The following is a 23,831-nucleotide window of genomic DNA, read 5'->3' as shown; positions in this document are numbered from 1 at the left end:
AAAATCTATACTTTTCCAGCCTTTTGTTGCCCCGTCTCACAAAATGTTTGAGACCTGTTGCATCTATCAAATTCAAAATAACCTTATTTATTGTTAAAATGGTACATTACCTCATTTTGAGCATTTTATATGTTTTCTATGTTCTAGTGTGAATAAATATGGGTTTATGAGATTTGCAAATGATTGCAATATATTTTATTAAAATTGTATCTGTCCAAGAAAACCTTTTGAGCAACATATATTTAAACGCAAGTCCAAAAAGGTTTTTTACATTGGCTTTTTATTGTTTAACTATACATTTGGGTTCCTAAGTCAGACAGCTATCTAGGCAGTTGTCCATTCAATTCAAATTAATTTGTAGAGCACTTTAATTAATGGGCATTGCCACAAAGCAGCTTCACAGAAATAAATATATTAACTGTCAAACAATTTTGCAGCCGGTATGGGATTTGTCTTATCTGGAATTAACTGATTTGTATTAACAGACAACAAAACACATACTTTAAATTATTACTACTATTATATCACCTCCTTTTTCAGGTTTTCAGTTTAATTTCTGGAAGAAAAGCATAGTTCATTGCATATATTAGCGATATTTATAGTTTAGCTGAGCTGCATGATAGACGTACAGGCTAATTTTTTGAAAGCTATTTATTCCATTATTAGTCACATATAATTATTCCATTTACAATTCAGAATATTTTAACAATAGTAACTATAACTGTACTGTTGATGGACCAGAGTTCTGAGGTCACTTTACCTCAGAAGAAGCACAAGCATCAGTTATCTTTCCTCCACCTTGTTACATAAACAGTGTGGTGATATTTCTAGATAAGAATATGAAGAGAGTTTTTTTAGAAGCGGGTGCAAAGATGTAAAGGGCTGTCTTGACAGTGCAGTGGTATGGCCTTATTATCAGTGGTGCTAAATTTAGCAGACACAGCCCAGTTCAGTTAGCATCAAAATACTACCTAACATTTTTTTTAACAAATTTTCCACACACACACACACACACAGCAATTAGCCAAAAAGCGAAGTAAAATTATGTGAGCTAGCAGTTTTAGATGTTGTGTGGGTGATTTCTATGGTTTTCAGAAAAATATAAAATGTAAACACTGTCTTGCACAGACTTTCCTGAAAATATGAACACAATGAGACCCCCAGTTTTTATTACAGCAATACATTAGTAGGTTTCATTTTTTTTTTATATCATTTAGAGAAGATTTTAAAACAAACGTTATCTTTATTAATTTAATTTATTACAAAGGTACAGCACTGGTCAAAAGTTTGCACACACAAAGACACATGCAGGCTCCTTTTATTTTTTATGCAATAAACTATTTAAGTGAAAGGAATGCAGATTTACTTTGACCAAACAAATATATCCATTTTCAGATGTTTCACATTATTTTCATTGAAAAATTCCTCCTTAGCATAAACAGCTTTACACACTCTCGGCTTCTGGAAATTTTGTTTGCCCAAAGCTGAAATACTTTGCCTTGCTTCTTGTAAAACTTGCCAAAGGTCTTCTCACTAGTTGGGGTTGCTTTCTGTCCTTGTGATTAGTGGTCAAATGTAAATATTTACATGATTTAAATGTCTTATCGTGGCTGAGCGTCTCATCACCACACTGTGCTTGAAGTCTTTTTTAGATATTTGCGGGTTTTACAGCTTTGTTCACAATAAACTTTATTACCACACACTGTTGCATGCACACACTAAAACTGTTGTCTGCCATCTTGATTCAAAGTCTCAGGACTGGCCCGTGACATGTGTGCCGCATATCAGTAAAAGGACACACTAGGCAATTACTATTGCCTGTAGTACTAACACGCTAGCATCCATTTTTATCCCTGTACAATTAAAAGTCCCGGTTTGACTTATACGCCCCTCGTAATGTACAGGAAAAATGTCTGCTTCTAATTGCCTTTGATAAAATATTCTTGACCATTATTGTTAAATATTGGTTAACTGTATTTAAAACTGTTAACTTATACGTCTCCAAATTCCTGTTCTACATTGTAATCCAGTCGTTCAGAGAAGATTATAGTGATTAGTGGGGTTTTCTTGCAGAGATGTTAAAGTCGCCGTTTTAGGCTCCACTATATAGAACTGTGAATTTGCAGAGCAGCAAAAAAGTCCTTAAAAGATTCAAGGCACAATTATAAATATAGGAACTTTATTTTATATGCCACCAACCAGTGTTAAAATTCCTAATTTATTACAACTTATATGGATATTTCATGATTATTTTCGACATGTAGGTTAGAGACTGTTTCCTTAGCCAGTCTCTAACCTCAATGTGCTGACTTTGCACACACTGTAGGTATGTCTTGTGGAAGCATTCTTCTTAAGAGAGTGTGGCTGTTTGTGTGAGAGTGTGTGTAAGAAGGTGGCTTGTGTTTTCATTTCTCTGCTCTCCCACACTTCAGCTTGTGCATCTCAGGAGGACAGAGCAGCAATCTGCCAATCAAAAATACAGGCCCAGAAAAGGACGCTGCAGGGTTTTTTCATTCTATACTTGGCACTGTTCTCACACTTTTTATTTCCTCATGCACTGTGCTACACCTATTAGTCCCACACTTACACATATTTTTAAATGCTTTCATTTACACTAGAGATTTTGGTCTTGCGTTACTAAAATGTGTTTACAACAGTATAATGCTATAAAATCTACAAGCTACATTATGATAATGGTTAGCCAGAGTATGTACAACAGATCATTCTTGTGACCTCAAGAACTCAAATATCTAGTTTGTCATTTTTTTTTGGTTTTCCTGGGCTGACGTCCTGTTAGTGCAGCTTGAATATTATTTAAAATTCCCAGAACCTAATATAAAGCGCAGCAGTTACTAGGTTTGTCTGACTAACTGTCATGCACTGCAATACGTACGTCTAAGTTTTCTTTTCAGCACTATCACAATATTCCTGAACTTGCGGAAGCTTCCAGAGTGGAGTTTCATTTGCAAGAATTCACCTACAAGCTAACTAACCAACAGCAGTGCTGATGGCTTTGGGATTCAGCGTCAAAAGTCCCATAAGTCTGTATCATTGTGACCAAATATACTGTACATATTTATAGAATTGTACATATTTGTAATTTCATAGCATATCCTATATTGTTTCCAACATATGTATGTACACTGTGTATAACCTTTGTAAGGTTGTACATGCAATTATTGTAAATGTATATATCTCACATTTCTCTACATATTCTGTGTTTTTCTTTTTCCCAAAATGAACGTTTTCTTGTAAAGATCATTCATATAGCTTCTGCACATTTTTCACTGCCCATAGCCTTTGTATTTATTTGTTGTACATATAGTTACATATTTATCTGCACTTCTTCAGTTTGCACAATTGCTACTATTTGCACTTCTGGTAGATGTTAAATTGTATTCCGTTGCTGTTTACCTGTACAATGCAATGGCAATACATTTGTATTTATCTATTCTATATGTGTACATATACTGTATATATAAATATCATCCATTTCAGCTTTGTCCCTGGAAGATTTATATGAGTATCTATCTTCATATTTGTTCCTATTTTTATATCTTTACACACTGAGAATGATTTATTTACAAGCACCTATGCTTATATTGTGTTAAATTTGAGTGTTTTTTCTTTTTGTATTTTATAAAAAAAAATTAATTAGGTCCAAAGACATCTATTCTTGGCAGTTTTCCACTTCTACCATGGCAGGCAGGGCTGTTTCTTGACTTCTCTTTTCTTCAGTTTGGCTTTTGAAATTTTAGCTTGGTGTATTTCTGCAGTATGCAAACAGATGTAATTTTAAATTTTTGTGCAGCTATTCGTAGAAACCTCAAATATGTATTTCAACTTAAATTGACACTGAAAGCAAACTTGAAAATGCTAAAGACTATTACGCAATTATGTCTGTCGGAAATGTTAATGCATAGAAAATTACCTTTTTTTCTCACTAGACAACATTCATTGTCCAGAATCCTTTAATAATCTTGTCTGTATTTTTAGACTTTAGATTATAATATTTTGTCCTGTATTTATCAAACATCAAGGGTTTGCGTTTATTATTAGGCCAATCACACCCAAGTAGTGATCTGCTAAGGCAATATGCCAGCTAATAATATACCTAAGTGTCTTGTTGGGTGGGTTGGTAATTATTAATAAAACATATGCAGCTAATTAACCATATATTTGGCTGCATGTTTGTAGGTAGAAGTAAACAATCAGTTAGTAGTAACTATATCTATTAAAAATAATTTTAAGTAATATTTCAAAGACTTCAACCTCCAGCCACAAGTCCTCCACAAGCACAAAATGACATGGTAATTGCAGCTTGGGAGGAGAAGGGAGTGATTTGTATAGTTTTATAACCATGAAGAGAATAGGTTTCCCTTTTGACTCTAGCTTACTCATTAATTATTTAAATCTACATTTGGATTTTTGTAAAGCTGTTTGATTATCCACCAAGCACAGTACATAAAAAGTTTTAAATTAGAAGCTTTAATTCTACAAGCTGAATGAAAGATGTGTTGAAAGTTTAGCATTTTATTAAAGTATGATTTCCTAAAATGCACTTTCCATCAGTCTTATCCTTTGCATTAACTTATGCAAAAGACACCAGTTTCGAATATCATGCTTTATCTTGCTGTTTGCTAAGCACAAGTTAGCATTGAAGATCTTGAATTGAAACGGTCACAAAAAATAGTAGGAAACGTGAGCTTAATGCAGATTGTCCCAGGAAGTGGTTGCTCACTGGTTAAGATGTTAGATGACTGATCAAAATGTCAGAAGTTAAAATCCTAGCACTGCCAAGCTACAGCTGCTAGGCCCTTGAGCAAGACCCTTAACTGTCACTTGCTTAGTTGGATAAATAACATAATTGAAAATAAATATAAATGTAAAACCTGTCTCTATAAATGTAAATCATCTCTTACTTATTTTTAAAAATTTCTGACAAATCCAATGCCTGGTTGTAAACAACATGGTCCTAGTCTTGGTATAAGGGCATATTTCCTTCCATTTCTACAGTTATATTTCTACATTCTGTGACTTCCTTTAGCATTTCAAAGTTTTACTTTTGTCCTGGAAGCTGAAAGGCCAATTAGCATTCTGTTGTGTGGCAGGCTTTTGTGTTTTATAATCATGTTTCCTGTGCATATTAAGAACTTTTAAGGACAAAACAGTAAGGACAAAAGTGGGCAAGATTCCCAAGTAAGCTAAAGCCTATAGAGATGCGCATAGCTTTAGGTGTCAGCAAAGTAAAGCCAAATTCTATAGTAATGCACTGCTTTCATTGTTAATTGTTAATGATTGCCCTATGCATACCATTGTATCCCTTACTGAAGTCATACATTGACCATTTTCATGAATATCACAAACTCTCTCATAGCTTCTGATCCACTATAGTGCGGAAGCAGCAGGTCAGCATGTGCATGTCAGCACATTCACTCCAGTGACAGGAAAAAAGCAAGGCATGTGATAGAAAACGTCTCTAGGTTACGTATGTAACTAGGGCTGGGACGATTCACTAATCTGGCAAATCAATACTATCCCGATACTTTTGTGCCGATTCAATACATATTGCGATTCTGTAGCTATTGCGATTCATTGTTTAAATTGTGATTTTTGTTTGCTTAATAAAGATTAGACAATGGCAAATACTTGATCATACCCTTAAAAAGACTGTATATGAGTTATATTAACAAAAACAATGCATCACATTTTTCTGAATTTTTATTTCAGGAGCACACACATACATAGAGAATAAAGAACCTTGAAGCATAAAACTTTTCAAGTACCAAAAACTTGAATATAATATTTAAATGTGCAACAAATAACTAAAAACAATACTCTCTGAAATAAAATAAAAGTGCCGTTAAACTGTTCCAATGTCCAACTCAGTCAAGGTGCTAATATCCTTCTCTCTCTTCCTCACCTCAGGTGAGAGCTATTATGGCATCTCGTTGAAACGTCTGTTATAAGTTTGTGCACAGGGAGCTCCAGTAACTTTTGTTTTTCCTGCAAAACATGAAGTCCTGCAGCACTTCTAGCGAAATATCCAGTGATGCGTTGTACTCATCCGAGTAACTTTGCGACAGCGGGCAGCTTCAGTGTGCGCTGTGAGGCCAGATTATGAGTGTGCGCGTAGCACTTAATATGGAGAAAGCCGGTTAATTGGGCAGCGATAACCATATTAGACACATTGTCTGTGACTAAAGCAGGATCTTTCCCCGTTAAACAATTCTCAGAGGTTTGCTTCACTAACTTTGCAATAGTTTTGCTTTCTCACACCAGCTTAAAACGGATACGACGTCATCTGATACGGAAAACGACAAAATACGCTTCACCCTCTGTTGGAATAAAAGCGGTAACATCTTCCCACCACCTCTCTGGAAAAGTAAAATAATTAAATATATATCGATTCTGAGGTAGACAAATCGATCTCAAAATCATTTTAAAAAGAATCGCGATAGTTTGGTGAATCGATTTTTTTTCTCCCACCACTATATGTAACAATGGTTCCCCGAGGCTACAAGACGCTGCATCAACAATGCTTGGGAATGCCTCTGCATGACCACACTCTAAACCACGTGTGTAATCTGCAACCCACATGTGTAAAACCCAACGGAAGCATGTGACGTCACTGGTGGGGTGACGTAGTGACCAGGAAGCTACAAGCTACAAAAGCACATGCAGTGGAGACCATGCTAGCTTCGGAGAGGGAAGGAAACACTCACAGGTATTCAGGAAGTATGGTACCAAGACGCAGCGGCTCGCTTCCTCAAGGAACCAGGGTTACATAAGTAACCTAGAGACGATCACACACACACAGCGTCAACAACGCTTTGGGAACAAGAGAACAACACCACGAGACTGACAAATTCCTCCCTAATTTGGATGGCACAGCTAAGCCGAAGGACTGAGGGGCCAGGAGTGGCACTATGGTCAAGGCTGTAAGACCTGATGAAGGTCAGAGGGGTGGACCAACCCGCAGAATTGTGAATGTCCTGGACAGAACCCCCAAAGGAAAAGGCTGCCACAGTTCAGGTTAAGTGAGCCCTGACCCTGAAATTAGCAGGGAGACCAGAGGACTCATAAGAAGAGGAAATAGCATCCACAATCCACCTGCTAAGGGTCTGCTTGTCCGCAGGAAGACCCCTCTTATACGGACCGTGAGCAGACAAACAACTGGTCTGACTTTCTCCACAGGGCAGTTCTGTGAACGTATAGGTCTAATGCTAACATTGGACACACACGATTCAGCGTCTCCTGGTCGGGGTCCCAAAAGAGAGGATAGAATGTCTGGAGCACAACTTTCCATGTGGCAATAGAGGGCACCTTGGAGACATCTTTGGCCTGGGGTAGAGTAAGGCACTGTTAAACTCCAGAATAGATGGGGCCATTGAAAGGGCCTGTAGCCCCCCCTAATCTTTTCAGAGGAGAGATGGCCAGAAGAAAAGCAGTCTTGACAGCAATAAACGTCAATGGAACCTCATGCAAGGGCTCAAAAGGCCCATGGAGGCATTCTAGCCTCAGCCTCCGGGTTCCTTGGAGAAAACAGAGCAGCTTCCCTTGGGCCTACAGGAGTTTCTGCTGTGCCAGCTTGTAAAGCAGGTCAGAGCACAGACCCCCCTGATGGTTAATGTAAGAGACCATGGATGTGTTGTCCATACGGACCAGCACATGATGTCCCATCAGGTCTGGGAGGAAATGCTTCAGCGATAGAAGCACGGCCAGCATCTCCAGGCAGTGGTTGTGCCACAAGAGATGGAGCCCTTTCCATAGACCAGGGGTGGCCAACCAGTCTGAGACCGAGAGCCACATTTTTGACTGTGTTAACGCAAAGAGCCACATCATACACATGGGCACACATGAACATCACCCATCCCTTCCTCTTACACACACACACACACACACACACACAAACCCACACACACACACCTCTGCTCAGCCAGATTTATTGTAAATGTCACACACCAACATAATGACAGAAATTGACTCCTACAGTTCTAAGACCACAGGACAGTCATTTTTAACAATGAACATTGTGTGCACTTTCTCACACACACAAACTCAGTTTAACCAAGTCCACAAAATATAATCATTTACAATAGCGTTTTTCTTTTACTATGCATGTTACTTAGTTGGACTTTTGGCATTCCTTGCCTTGAAAAACCCCCTTTAAATCTGCCTCGTATTCCGTTGTTGCCACTCGAAGCAATTCTTTCACATGAGTGTCAGTCAGAACAGATCGATGCTTTGATTTCACGTGTTTCAGGGTAGAAAACACAGACTTTGTGGGGTTTTTCTATGCGCATGTTCACTTCGCTTGAGTTCAATACGGTATTTTCGTCAAATGCGCATGCGCGTGAGATGAATATACAGCAGGGGTGGGCAATTAATTTTTACAAGGGGCCACATGAGAAACCTAAATTGTGTCAGAGCCACACCAACGATAATATTTTAGGGATGCACCGAAATGAAAATTCAATTCAAAAGTCAATGAAATCCATAATTTTTTGTGTTACGGCTTTTGCCTTGGCACCATCACTGGAAAACTTTCCTGCCTTTTTAAAAACGTCCTCTACAGACGGAGTGCGCATGCTCGGATTGACTTTACTTTTCTGCGCCTCGTTCTTCTCATATTTAGAATGGCAATCGGGATGTTTGGATTTAAGGTGATAAATTAAACCCGACTTGGAGAAACTCTTTGCAGATACACCCCCTCTTGAAATTTCAGCATTGCATGTTTGGCAAATCGCTATCCGCACACCGCAGATATGTTGCTCTTATCCAGATAACAGTGTGCTGCTGCGCTTTTTTATTGCGTCATTACAATTGTGTTTCTGCCGTGTTGTTTCGGTAATTTAGGTATTTCCGAAAATTCTCGGTGCATCCCTGTAATTTATGATTGGCCTCATGCCAAGGTCTGATATACCGCAAAGTTTCCCAGTAAGGGTACGCTCATTTAAGTCTTAAAAATACCGTATTGAACTTAAGCAAAGCGAACACGCACATTAAAAATCAAACACACAAACTTCGATTTGAACGTAAGAGCCGCATGAAACCAGCCAAAGAGCCGCATGCGGTTTGCGAGCTGCGGGTTGGCCACCCCTGCCATAGACTTTGGGCGGAGGGACCACTCATGACTTTCTCAAGAGAGTGCTTACTTCTTGTTCCATAACCAGAGCCTGCTCGGCCCAAAAAGACAGGTCTGTGGTACGACGCAAACTCTAGGATGTCGTCATTCCTAATCTCTACTCCTTCATCCTGACCGCCACCATGTACGCATTGCCCACCAAAGCCGATGAGGTCCGAAGGGGCTTGCTGGGCAACCCCGTGGCCTTAAGGGATGAAGCGGTGCCAGGGGAGAGATGGCTAGCAAACGTCTCTTAGACCCAGGAAATCGTCCCACTACATTAGAGTAGAAGGTGACATTGGGGCTGAAGAGGCGGGCCGAATAAGGATTATTCCAATATCTGGACAGCTCAGGTTGCAGATCGGGAAAGAAAGGCAGGAGTTGGCACAAAGGGAATGACTTAAGTCGCAGCAAGTGCTCATCTAGTTTGTTTTGAGTACGCAATTCCTGCTTTTCAGCTGGCCAAGCGATGTTTAGCTTAGCAATAGCTCGAGTCACTACCTACAAAAGTTACACAAACTGGACTGGCTACGGAGGCAATGCGAGCATGGTCTGTCCCCAGTCACACGACACACAAACTGTGTGTATCTCCCTCATGATGAAACGGGGGCAAGGAGAAACACACAGCCTGAAGGATTATTTACCTTTTCCCATTACCTTCTTACCTTTTTTGGCTTGCCATAGCGAAACCTAAGGAAGGAAGAGAAGACACACACAGACCTCTTTCTGAAAAACACAAGCTAGTGCGTTCTCCACCGCTTGTAATTTTGTAATTCTCCACCTCCACAGCAGGGGACAAGGCAGCCTTAAAAACAGCAAGGGCCAAACTGTCCCGAGCCATCACAGAGGCGAAGCACTCACACACCAAGATAATCCACGGCCACTTCCAGGACAGCGGAGACGACCGGTGCATGTGGCAGGGCATCCAAGCGATCACGAACAAGAAGACAACTTCACCTGTTTGTGACCATGATGATGCCCTGAATGACTTCTACACCTGTTTTAAGGTGCACAACAACATGGTGGCAAGAAAGACCACGACCAGGTGCTCTGTCTATCCACAGATAAAGTGAGGAAAACTCTATACAGAGTTAACCAATAGAAGACTGCTGGGCCAGGCAACATTCCCGCATGTGCAGAACAGCTAGCGGATGTCTTCACCGACATCTTCAAAATGAGCAGCGCAGTTGTTCCTACGTGCATCCCTGGCACCACCACACTGAGCACTGGGCCCCTTTTGGGCTGTGTGCTCAGCCCACTGCTGTTCACTCTGCTGACTCACGACTGTGTAGCAATGCACAGCTCGAATCCCTTTGTCAAGCGGGTGGCGGGTCTCATCAGCAAGAACAACGAGTCAGCATACAGAGAGGAGGTGCAACAGTAAACAGCCTAGTGTAGAGCCAACAACCTGTCTCTAAACATTGACAAAACTAAAGAGATGGTTGTTGACTTCATGAGAGCACAGAGCGGCCATTCTCCATTGATCATCAATGGATCCTCCATGGAGATCGTCAAGAGCAACAAATTCCTTGGTGTTCATCTGGTGGAGAACTTCACTGGGTCACTCAACACCAGGTCCATTACCAAAAAAGCCTAGCAGTGCCTCTACTTTCTGAGAAGGCTGAGGAAAGCCCATCTCACTCCCCCATCCTGACCACGTTCTACAGAAGGACCATTGAGAGCATCCTGAGCAGCTGCATCACTGCCTGGTTTGGGAACTGTACTGTCTCGGATCGCAAGACCCTACAGAGGATAGTAAGGACAGCTGAGAAAATCATCGGATTCTCTCTCCCCTCTATTATGGGCATTTACACCTCACGCTGCATCCGCAAAGCCAACAGAATTGTGGACGAACCCACACACCCCTTACATACACTTTTCACTTTCTTACCGTCAGGGAAGCAGTTCCGAAGCATTCAGGCCTCACATCAAGACTGTGCAACATTTCTTTCTCTCAATCATGAACTCAAAAACACACTCATACTTACTTCACACATCCATTTATTTCATTATTACATAACTGTTTACATGCTGTTTTGTTGCACATCCATTTGACTGCTGCTATTGCTGTTTTGCACAACCTTTTGTCTTTACATTTTGTGTTTACTTACAAGTACACTCCAGTATCCAGTTCTCTATTGCACACTGTACTGTATAATAAACAGTAGGTTTTATTTTCTGTTTTGTGTATTTGTTCTACACTATCTTGTGTTGTATTTTGTCTTGTCTTGCAATGTTTGCACCAGGTTGCACACGATGCACTGTATTTGGCGAGGAAAACTTACTTTAGTCCTTAGCTCTGTGTTTTTCTGTTATGTAGCTTTATGTTGTTTTATGTAGCACCAGGGTTCAGGCAGAACGTTCACTGTGTACTGTCAGCTATATATGGTTGAAATGACAATAAAAGCTTCTTGACCAGACTTGACTTGAGTCTGGGTCCTCTGAAAGTTTCTTCTTCGTGCCGTCTCAGGTAGTTTTTCGTCACCACTGGCTCGCTCATTAGGGATAAACGTATCTTCTTCTTCTTCTTTCGGCTGCTCCCATTAGGGGTCGCCACAGCGGATCATCCGTCTCCATACCACCCTGTCCTCTACATCTGCCTCTTTCACACCAACTACCTGCATGTCTTCCCTCACCACATCCATGAACCTCCTCCTTGGCCTTCCTCTTTTTCTCCTACCTGGTGGCTCCATCTTCAGCATTCTTCTACCAATATAATTCATGTCCCTTCTCTGCACATGTCCAAACCATCTCAATCTCGCCTCCCTCACCTTGTCACCAAAACATCCTACATGTGCTGTCCCTCTAATAAACTCATTTCTAATCTTGTCCATCCTCGTCACTCCCAACGAAAACCTTAACATCTTCAGCTCTGCTACCTCCAGCTCTGCCTCCTGCCTTTTACTCAATGCCACTGTCTCTAATCCATACAACATCGCAGGTCTCACCACAGTCCTATAAACTTTCCCTTTCATTCTTGCAGATACCCTACTATCACAAATCACTCCTGTCACTCTTCTCCACCCACTCCACCCTGCCTGCACTCTTTTCTTTACTTCTCTAACACACTCTCCATTACTTTGCACTGTTGACCCCAGGTACCTGACCGCATCACTCCACTGCCCTCCCTCTCATTCACACACATGTACTCTGTCTTACTCCTACTGACTTTCATTCCCCTTCTCTCCAGCGCATATCTCCACCTCTCCAGGCTCTTCTCAACCTGCTCTCTACTCTCACCACAAATCACAATATCATCTGCAAACATCATAGTCAGGAGACTCCTGTCTGACCTCGTCCGTCAACCTGTCCATCACCACTGCAAACAGGAAAGGGCTCAGGGCCGATCCTTGATGCAGTCCAACCTTCACTCTGAACCAGTCTGTCGTACCTACTGCACACTGCACTGCCGTCACACTGTCCTCATACATGTCCTGCACCACCCTTACATACTTCTCTGACATACCTGACTTCCTCATACAATACCACAACTCCTCTCTTGGCACTCTGTCGACGCTTTCTCTAAATCCACAAATACACAATGCAATTCCTTCTGTCCTTCTCTATACTTCTCCATCAACATCCTCAAAGCAAATAAGGCATCTGTGGTGCTCTTCCTCGGCATGAAACCATACTGTTGCTCACAGATGGTCACCTCTTCTCTCAGCCTGGCTTCCACTACTCTTTCCCATAACTTCATGGTGTGACTGATCAACTTAATTCCCCTGTAGTTACTGCAGGTCTGCACATCTCCTTATGCTTAAAGATCGGTACCAGCACACTCCTTTTCCATTCCTCAGGCATCCTCTCCCCTTCCAGAATCCTGTTAAACAATCTGGTTAAAAACTCCACTGCCATCTCTCCTAAACATCGCCACGCCTCTACCGGTATGTCATCTGGTCCAACCGACTTTCCATTCTTCATCCTCTTAATCGCTGCTCACTTCCTCCTTACTAATCCTATCTACATCCTGCTTCACCAACTCCACATCCTCCAACCTTCTCTCTGTGATTTTCCTCATTCATCAGCTGCTCAAAATACTCCTCCACCTTCTCAACACACTCTCCTCACTAGTCAACACATTTCCTCTCCATCCTTTATTGCTCTAACTTGCAGTACATCCTTCCCAGCTCGGTCCCTCTGCCTGGCCAATCGGTATAACTCCTTTTCTCCTTCCTTAGTGTCCAACCTCTTATACAGCTCCTCATATGCCTTTTCCTTGGCTTTCGCCACATCCCTTTTACCTGCTGCCGCATCTCCTTGTACTCCTGCCTACTTTTCTCATCACTCTGTCGATCCCACTTCTGTTTTGCCAACCTCTTTCCCTAATGCTCTCCTGCACTTCCTCATTCCACCACCACGTCTCCTTGTCTTGCTTTCTATTTCCAGATGTCACACCAAGTACTTTTCTAGCTGCCTCCTCATCACTCCTGCAGTAGTTCCCCAATCATCCGGCACCTCTTCACCACCACCGAGCCCCTGTCTGACCTCTTCCCTGAACCTCACACTACACTCTTCCTCCTTCAGTTTCCACCATCTTATTCTTCTTTCAATCCTTACATTCCTCCTCTTCTTCTTCACCTCCAAAACCATCCTCCAGACCACCATCCGATGCTGTCTAGCTACACTGTCCCCGCCAACACCTTACAGTCTCCAATCTCCTTCAGGTTGCATCTCCTGCATAGCATATAGTCCACCTGTGTGCACCTTTCTCCACTCCTACACGTCACCCTATGATCCTCCTTCTTCTTAAAATACGTGTTCACCACTGCCATTTCCATCCTTTTAGCAAAATCTACCACCATCTGCCCTTCCACATTCCTCTCCTTAAAACCATACCTACCCATCACCTCCTCATCACCTCTGTTCCTTCACCTACATGCCCATTAAAGTCTGCCCCAATCACCAATCGTTCTTTCCTAGGTACACCATCTACCACGTCATCTAATTCACTCCAGAATCTTTCCTTTTCCTCCATCTTACAGCCAACTTGTGGAGCATAAGGCACTGATGACATTTATCATCATCCCTTCAACTTCCACCTTCACGATCATCACCCTATCAGAAACTCTTCACCTCCACTACACTCTTACTGTACTCTTCCTTCAGAATCACCCCTACACCATTTCTCTTCCCATCCACACCATGATAAAACAGTTTAAATCCACCTCCAATGTTCCTGGCCTTACTCCCTTTCCACTTGGTCTCCTGAACACACAGCATATCGACCTTTCTCCTCTCCATCATATCAGCTATCTCTCTCCCTTTACCCGTCATAGTACCAACATTTAAAGTACCAACCCGAATCTCCACTCTCCTGCACTGCTCCTTTTCCTGCCGTCTCTGTAGACGTCTTCCTCCTCTCCTTCTCCTCCTTCGGCCAACTGTAGCCCAATTTCCACTGGTACCCTGTCGGCTAACGATACCTGTGGCGGTCGTTGTTAACCCGGGCCTCGACCGATCCGGTATGAAATTCTCCTTTGTGATCCGCATATTTGATTTGGCACGTTTTACGCTGGATGCCTTTCCTAACGCAACCCTCCCCACCGGCACTAAGAGTGCACTGGCTTGTGCCCCCCTAAAGGTGAGTTTTAGGGATCAACGTATAAGAATTTTTTTAAAAATTATACGTTGCAAATCTATATAACGTTTTTTATCTCTGTAAAGCTTTTTTGGGACAATGTCCATTATTAAAAAAACGCTACACCAATAAAACTAAATTTAATTGAACTTTGCTCTTTTAAAGGATGTGTGCTAGAAAGATTCAGCTTACAAAGATTCAATTTAATTCAATAAATGTTTATTTGTATATTTCATTTTAACAATGAATATTGTTTCAAAACAGATTGTAAGCTTTTTGCATATAAAAACAGGAAAGATAAATGGCTCTCTGTCTGCTGCTTTATACATTCATCAGGCCTTTATTTTTAAGGTCTGTCTTTTTTCTTTGAGAACTAATGAGTTCCTGTGATAATGCACCCCCCCTAACACACAGACACACACACACACACACACACACACACACACACACACACATATGAAAACTAGAACTTCCTCAGAATGTGTGTGTGTGTGTGTGTGTGTGTGTGATGGGGGATGGGCTTCCTCAGGAAATATTTCTGCCACAGTCTTGCAAGTCCATATCAGCTTAGGTACTTTTCTGTGCGTGTGTATGCATGGTGGTGTGTATGGGGTGGTTTGGCTAGTTTGTTCACTTGATTACAGTCTGTTAAATACTTACTGGTAAAAGTAAATTGTAACTTGAGTAAATTGAGGCTGGAAAGTATCTGTTATATGTTAATGCATTTGTTATATGTAAATGCATAATGCATTTCCTGTAATTAATTACTTATTTTAATGTATTCCCTGACCAATCTCAGAGGTTCCTGTAATGTGTTTATGTGTTCAGGCAAATATTGGAATTAATAAAAAGAAACAAAAAAATATATTCCTCAGTACATTTCTAGGGATATCATTGTCACTATACACACAATATCCTGTTTTGTTTTGTTTTTTATGTCTAACCTGCATGTCTGTTCTCTGGGTGTAATGTTCGAAAATGTGTTGTTGATCATGGCATAATTTTCTTCTGCGTAAAAGTGGATGTGTTTTTCATTTTGGTAGTTACAGCTGGGCTGAATATGTGAATGTATGTGTCTGTTGTGTAACGAGGGCCTATTTTCGGTTGCCAGGATATTCCCTTTCAAATGCCACTGAAGAAGTGCGTGGTGGTGGGGAACGGAGGAGTTCTGAAGAACAGCCGCTGTGGCAAAGAAATCGACCAGGCTGATTTCGTAATGAGGTAACGCCGGATCATCATGTTATTTAACATAAATGTTAAGACACAATTCGAGGTGTTTTCAACACTGCCCTCAGTTTGGTGAGAAGGATGACTTAGTCTGTCTCTTTAATTGCAATGGTGATAATCAGGATCAGACATGGCTAGGTCATATATACAGGTCATCCCGGACTTAAGATGGAGATGTGTTACATAACACCATCACAACTTTAGAGTTTACAGTACTGTATTTTATAAACCATGATATATATATATATATATATATATATATATATATATATATATATATATATATATATATATATATATATATATATATATACAGGGAGTGCAGAATTATTAGGCAAATGAGTATTTTGACCACATCATCCTCGTTATGCATGTTGTCTTACTCCAAGCTGTATAGGCTGGAAAGCCTACTACCAATTAAGCATATTAGGTGATGTGCATCTCTGTAATGAGAAGGGTGTGGTCTAATGACATCAACACCCTATATCAGGTGTGCATAATTATTAGGCAACTTCCTTTCCTTTGGCAAAATGGGTCAAAAGAAGGACTTGACAGGCTCAGAAAAGTCAAAAATAGTGAGATATATTGCAGAGGGATGCAGCAGTCTTAAAATAGCCAAGCTTCTGAAGCGTGATCATCGAACAATCAAGCGTTTCATTCAAAATAGTCGACAGGGTCGCAAGAAGCGTGTGGAAAAACCAAGGCGCAAAATAACTGCCCGTGAACTGAGAAAAGTCAAGCGTGCAGCTGCCAAGATGCCACTTGCCACCAGTTTGGCCATATTTCAGAGCTGCAACATCACTGAGTGCCCAAAAGCACAAGGTGTGCAATACTCAGAGACATGGCCAAGGTAAGAAAGGCAGAAAGTCGACCACCACTGAACAAGACACACAAGCTGAAACGTCAAGACTGGGCCAAGAAATATCTCAAGACTGATTTTTCTAAGGTTTTATGGACTGATGAAATGAGAGTGAGTCTTGATGGGCCAGATGGATGGGCCCGTGGCTGGATTGGTAAAGGGCAGAGAGCTCCAGTCCGACTCAGACGCCAGCAAGGTGGAGGTGGAGTACTGGTTTGGGCTGGTATCATCAAAGATGAGCTTGTGGGGCCTTTTCGGTTTGAGGATGGAGTCAAGCTGAACTCCCAGTCCTACTGCCAGTTTCTGGAAGACACCTTCTTCAAGCAGTGGTACAGGAAGAAGTCTGCATCCTTCAAGAAAAACATGATTTTCATGCAGGACAATGCTCCATCACACACGCCCAAGTACTCCACAGCGTGGCTGGCAAGAAAGGGTATAAAAGAAGAAAATCTAATGATATGGCCTCCTTGTTCACCTGATCTGAACCCCATTGAGAACCTGTGGTCCATCATCAAATGTGCGATTTACAAGGAGGAAAACAGTACACCTCTCTGAACAGTGTCTGGGAGGCTGTGGTTGCTGCTGCACGCAATGTTGATGGTGAACAGATCAAAACACTGACAGAATCCATGGATGGCAGGCTTTTGAGTGTCCTTGCAAAGAAAGGTGGCTATATTGGTCACTGATTTGTTTTTGTTTGGTTTTGAATGTCAGAAATGTATATTTGTGAATGTTGAGATGTTATATTGGTTTCACTGGTAAAAATAAATAATTGAAATGGGTATAAATTTGTTTTTTGTTAAGTTGCCTAATAATTATGCACAGTAATAGTCACCTGCACACACAGATATCCCCCTAAAATAGCTAAAACTAAAAACTACTTCCAAAAATATTCAGCTTTGATATTAATGAGTTTTTTGTGTTCATTGAGAACATGGTTGTTGTTCAAATTAAATCCTCAAATAAAATTAATCCTCAAAAATACAACTTGCCTAATAATTCTGCACTCCCTGTATATATATATACTGTGTGTGTGTGTGTGTGTGTGTGTGTGTGTGACAGCGGGAATGTGGACGACAAGTGGAGGGTGGAGAATACACTGCTATTTTTGCCTGCAATATTATTCTCAAACTCTCTCCCAGGATAGATTAAGAATGATTGATAAGAACTTAAAGCTTGGTACACACCAAGCTGATTGTCGGCCGTTATGGAATGTCGGGGGGGTTTCAGTGTCGGACGGCATCTTCCATTAAAAACAGAATCCAATTGTTTAGCGAATAAGCACCAAAAAAAAGAACACACTTTTTGTCATTCTTTTCTTGTCTTTGCAACTTAGCAGCCATGATTGAAAAAGCTACACGAGTCCGTTTCCCTGTTTGCATGCCAAATACAGACTACTGCTACCTGCTGGTAACGGGGAATTATGTTATTTTAAGCAAGCGCAAAACTTGCCCACGTGGTTTGGCGTTTCAGACGCTTCTGCCTAATAATCGGTGTAATTTGAAGCACAACCGACATCATAAAAAAATGCTAAAAATCATTCTGATTAGTCGTCCGGCCAATCAAACGGTTAAACTCTAATAGTAAGATTGAAATATCGTAAACAATTATAACTAGGAGACATTTGTATGTGTATGTCTATATATATATATATATATATATATATATATATATATATATATATATATATATATATATACATACATACATACATACATACATACACATATATACGTACCGATTTGAATGGCTAGCACTGTCATCTAAGGCACCTTGTGCTTTCTGCTTGCAAAAACATGAGTTGATGAGAGTGTTTGTGTTACACTTCACAGCACTAAATAATAGTTATTATCATATAGAATACAGGGGAAGGTTAAATTATTGTTGAGCAAGTTCTAAGTTTTATTTGTCATATGTACAGACATCAGTTACAGTACAATGCACAATGAAATTCTTAAGTGAGTCTAATTAAACAATATTAAAGAAGAGTATTAAAGAAAAAAGAAAAAAAAGTAATAATAAGGCATAAGAAAGTTATAATAATTTACAGTGTGTGCAAAAGTTTATATAAGGTCCCCTTGTGGTCTAGTGGATAGGATGCGGCGCTATTACCGCTGTGGCCCGGGTTTAATCAGGGAACCAACCCAAGCCACTCTTAGTGCCTGACCCCAAGCCCGGATAAATGGGGAGGGTGTCGTTAGGAGGGGCATCAAGCGTAATAACGTGCAAAATCAAACATGCAGATGATCCGCTGTGGCGACCCCTAACGGGAGAAGCCGAAAGAAAAAAAGTTAGTATTGGAGCATAAATTGTACAGGATATATATGTTATATTTTAGCATCATAGACAGTGCTATGGAGTGCCCTCTGTGTTGTGCTTTCTGTGCATTTTCAGCCTAAATCAAGGTGGTTAGCAATGCTTTTATGAACTGTTTTTTATTCCTTATACAGTGCAGTACTGCAATAAAAAAAACATGTTCAGTACTTATCAGTTTCAGCACTCATTACAAGTTCGGGAACAAATTACAGACTAGTACCAAGGAATTACTGTAATACAGTATTATATGTCAAGTGCATATTGAATTGTTTTGCTTAATTTTTGAAGTAATTTAAAATTAAATATATTTAGTTTAACTGGTTTTGCTTCTAATTTTAGACTTTTTTTCCTGTTCCACTCTTAATAAAATGTTCCTATAAATTACATATGAGAATGTTTTAATCCGAACAGGTTTTCATCCCAACCAATCAAGGGACACATATGATATTTAATGTTAAATTCAATGTATAATTTGTTGTGGACATGTTGGCCCTTTGGGGAAAAGATTGGACACCCCTGTTGTATGCTGCCTAGAGGATTGATTTTCTGGCTTCCTTCTTTTGTTTCCTCTTTAGATGTAACCTGCCCCCACTGTCCAAAAAATATACCGATGATGTAGGCAGGAAGACCCAGCTGGTGACAGCTAATCCCAGTATTATTGAGAAGAGGTAATTCTATATGTTTTATGTATCCTATTAACAAACAATGTGAAAAAATGGTGCTCTGGGTTTTCACATGACTGACTCATTGTGACATGATACTATGCTTCTATGACAAAATATGAAGACGCACTAGATCTGAACGTGAAGATTTTAAGCTCAACCATGAAATTTTTTACAGAGACCCATAACAGAGGCTTTTCTTTAAAAAGTATAAAGTAGATAACATTGAAGACGTTAGCTGCAAAGTTGTTCTCATGGGGTATGCTCATGTGGTAGATTGAGGAAATTGTGTTCAGGAAATACTGCCCATGAGGTGTTTCTGATAATTGGATGTTCTTCCATGTTCTAAGCGCAGACTGCTTTCTCAGTTCAAAAACGGAGAGAAAATATTGTTCATTCAATTATATTCGATTCGATCTGGTTTACCTGCTTCTTCTCTTTCCCGCAGCTTCCAGAGCCTGCTTTGGTCTCGCAAAGCTTTTGTGGAAAGCATGAAAGCTTACGGCTCCAGCTACATCTACATGCCTGCCTTCTCCATGAAGCCGGGCACGGACTTGTCCCTGCGTGCCTACCATGCCCTGGCTGATTCGGCGTCCAACCAGACCGTGCTGTTCGCCAACCCTGACTTCCTAAAGAAAGTGGGCCGCTTCTGGAAGCATCGTGGCGTACACGGCCGACGTCTTTCCACGGGCCTCTTCTTGGTGAGCCTGGCTCTGGGAGTGTGTGAGGAAGTCACAGCTTTCGGCTTCTGGCCATTTGCTCTTGGCCTCGACCAGCAACCTGTCAGTCATCACTATTATGACAATGTGCTGCCTTCGTCTAGGTTCCACGCAATGCCCGAGGAGTTCCTGCAGCTCTGGCATCTTCACAAGAGCGGTACCCTGAGATTGCACCTGGGCACCTGCGCTTAATAAAAAACTATCACATGTAGGAAAAAGGTCAATCTGTTTTGCCAGCTTCACCCATTCTTCAAATTAGCATGAGAAGAAAAGAGTGGCTGCAGCCCCTCCTCTTTTCCAAAACACACCGAACTGATTCCACCCCTAGTGCTTGATCCCTGAGAGTAGACATTCAATACCCCCCACCTAACACACAGAGGTATTCACACACACAGACAGTCACCCACACACTTTCTTTTTGGTTGCCAAGGGACTGTCTCAGACCTGCCAAGAGCGGTGTGAGTGTGTTGGATGGGATAGAAGCGTGGGTTGGTATAAAGCCGTAGCTGCATTTACAGCAGCTGTTCTCCTAGACATTTTTTTGCTTTTGTTCTGGATACAAAAACGAGCGCATTCTGAGGTGTGCATGGAACAGGTTATTTAAGAAATTTTAACTGCCCTCTGAAATAAGGAGATGACAAGAGATCAGAAGGATTTTTGCCAAAACACGACATATTGTCATGGCCAATGAGTAAGTGGGACCTGATGAGGGCAAAACGTTTAAAAACATTCTATTGTTTTCCTGCTTTTTAGTTGCAACATTCTGTGAACAAATAATTTTTAGTTATAAATCAAGTTTCTGTTTTGTTTTTTTCTTTTGTGTGATATATATAACCTTAAAGCTGAGGTCCTTACCTTCTCAAGAGAGGAAATGTGAACATTTTGGGTGTGAAATGAATGTATTATCAATGCATTCATTGCTTAATCCAATCTATCAGGTGTTTTTGCAATGCTTTGTTTGGATCAGAGATTTCTGGTCATGGCATTGTGTGTTTCAGTGGTCAAAAAAATTTGGTTACAAAAGCTTTGTACATGCGTCAGGTACGTTCAGTTTACCGTCAAAAAAACAATGTGAAAATGTCCGGCATCATCTGCTTCATTATCGCATCGGTCAAAGTCAATTTTTTTGGTGATAACAAAGGATTTTTTAAGCATTCACAGTGGAGGTGATGTGTTTTCTATGACCTGCAGTCGCTACTATCTTTTTTCTTGCTTTGATATTACAACTCATTTTCTATGATAAAAAAAATGCTGTTGGTTTAAGGATCGAACTTGTCGTTGGTACTACTGGGGCACAATCGCTGCCAGCAACTTCTCAGGTGCTGGACACCTGGTCATCGATTGCAGTCTGTACATAAATGTAACGATTTCCTCTGAATGTAAAGCATTTCGGGCCGTCCTTTTAGTCAAGTTAGTGGTTCTTAGTTCTATTCTACTTGTCAAAACTGCATTTAATACAGCTTTGTTATCTCATAACTAAAGAAAACAGTCACTTTGTAGGTCTCGTAGGTGCAAAGTTTTGATATATCACCTATTACTGGCTTTTAAAACCGTTCGACATGCGTAATATTACTCATCAATATCATGGTCCCAAGGATTAACAATGCAAAGATTGAAATGCATACGTACTCATGAATGCTTCGGGTTTGCTCAAGGCCAGGCATGTTTTCATACTCACTGTCTCTATTCCATCTGTTCACATTCCTTGTGAGGTCGAGTGCCTTTTAAATGTGCAAGGGAGGAAAAAAGAAAAAAAAAAGAGACACCAGCAGCAGTAGATACTCTTGCCTTCACTTTTTTTTTGTTCCTTGCCAGCAGTTTTTTCATATTAATAATGTTACTGGATTTTTGCATTCATTCCAGATGAAACTTAAAATTAAACAATGGGTGTTTCAAGGAGCCTGCAGCTGGTTACAAATGGACAAAGTTGAGAGTCCGCCTTGTCGTTACTTAATTGCTATTTGAAGGCATGCCTTGTAAATCTGTAACTGGAAGGAAGATTAGTAAAGACACTGGGCATTCAAATTGATGTTATTTGCACCTTTCTCCTGTTCAGTATTGTGAATGAGTGAGACTATTGCTTGTATAGCAGTTTGCATGACTGTGGTATGTGTATTTGATTAGGAAAACAATTTTAAGTGAAGGATGTTTTTTTTTTCTTAACGATTATAGATTTATTATAGGATTTCTGCCCCTTTTTGCATTCTGAGCCATGTTAAGATGTCTACCCAAAGTGTAACAGCGCTTACCTCAGCCATTTGTTCTCACTGGCAATCCCCAAGGATACAATGTGGAATACTTATCGATTCGGGCCAGAATTTCTTTTGAAACAAGGCTCCTTTTACTGTTATAATTGTTGACTAGTTTAAATAATTTGCCTTTTCATTTCTGGCTTGGAAACAAAACTAATGTATGTCGAAGATTTGAAATAGAGGAAATGCAAACGCTGAAACTGAAAAACAGTCAGATCTTCTATGTTTGAGCATGTCATACTGAGGACAGAACAGCTTGCACTGAACATTTTTGTGACAGCTGGGTTATGGAAAGTGGGAAGAGCAAATTAAGCTGTGTTTAAAATGTTGGGAAAGATTGTGAAAAGATTTAATAAAGCAACCCTGTTTCAACTGTCCTGGTTCTTCACAGCTATATATTTTTCCTTATAATTATGTGCTTATTATGTTCTGTAATGTATGTGTTTGGACATTTATGTTATAACACAATTTATGAATTAATGGACATAAGATCCAGAGTATATTCCAACCTCACACCTAGTGTTTCTGGAATAAGCTCTAAAGCCACCTGAACCCAGGGATACAAATAAAGTGGATAATGAAATTGAGTGAGGTCAATCAACTCAATCAACTTTTACATGAAAAAAAGAAAATTATTTGTTACAATAAATAATACAGTCACTGTGTGATATTTAACGCTTAAACATATTAGATGCTAAAGAGAACAACAGCAATGAGCACATTATTTCATTCAGAACTCTTTGTTGTTGTTTTTTTTTATTACCACTCATGTTTAAACAATTGACACATCTTGATATCATGGTGTGCAAATGTGTTTGACATTTTCAGTTCAGAGCACACTGTATGAAACTTGGGGGTTATTATATTGTCCAAGGAAACCGAGTCCTTATCTATTCAATCCAATTTATTTTTATTAGTATAGTGCTTTTAACAATGGACATTTCAAAGCAGCTTTACAGAAATAAAATGGTAATAAGAGAATGTATAAGCTTGTTCCTTGTAATTATCAGTGGTGGATGAAGTACACAAACCATGTACTTGAGTAAAAGAGATACAGTAGATAAAATATTACTGAAGTAAAAGTGCTC

The 23,831-nt window shown here is 40.3% G+C and overlaps 1 protein-coding gene across 1 annotated transcript in view; it reads left to right on the top strand.

The window, feature by feature from the left end:
• Positions 1-23,120, top strand: part of st8sia1 (ST8 alpha-N-acetyl-neuraminide alpha-2,8-sialyltransferase 1) — a 39,247-nt gene extending 16,127 nt beyond the window's left edge. Inside the window, exons 3-5 of the mRNA XM_046873157.1 lie at positions 15,820-15,929; positions 19,686-19,778; positions 20,221-23,120. Of these exons, the coding sequence (XP_046729113.1) occupies positions 15,820-15,929; positions 19,686-19,778; positions 20,221-20,683 (666 nt within the window). The 3' untranslated portion in view covers positions 20,684-23,120. The remainder of the gene's footprint in view (positions 1-15,819; positions 15,930-19,685; positions 19,779-20,220) is intronic.
• The last annotated feature ends 711 nt before the right edge of the window (positions 23,121-23,831 follow it).

Source organism: Silurus meridionalis, chromosome 18 (genome assembly GCF_014805685.1).
Source record: "Silurus meridionalis isolate SWU-2019-XX chromosome 18, ASM1480568v1, whole genome shotgun sequence".
Classification (NCBI taxonomy): Eukaryota; Metazoa; Chordata; class Actinopteri; order Siluriformes; family Siluridae; genus Silurus; species Silurus meridionalis.
The sequence above is the reverse complement of the archived record's forward strand: the minus strand, read 5'-3'. Positions and strand labels throughout refer to the sequence as shown.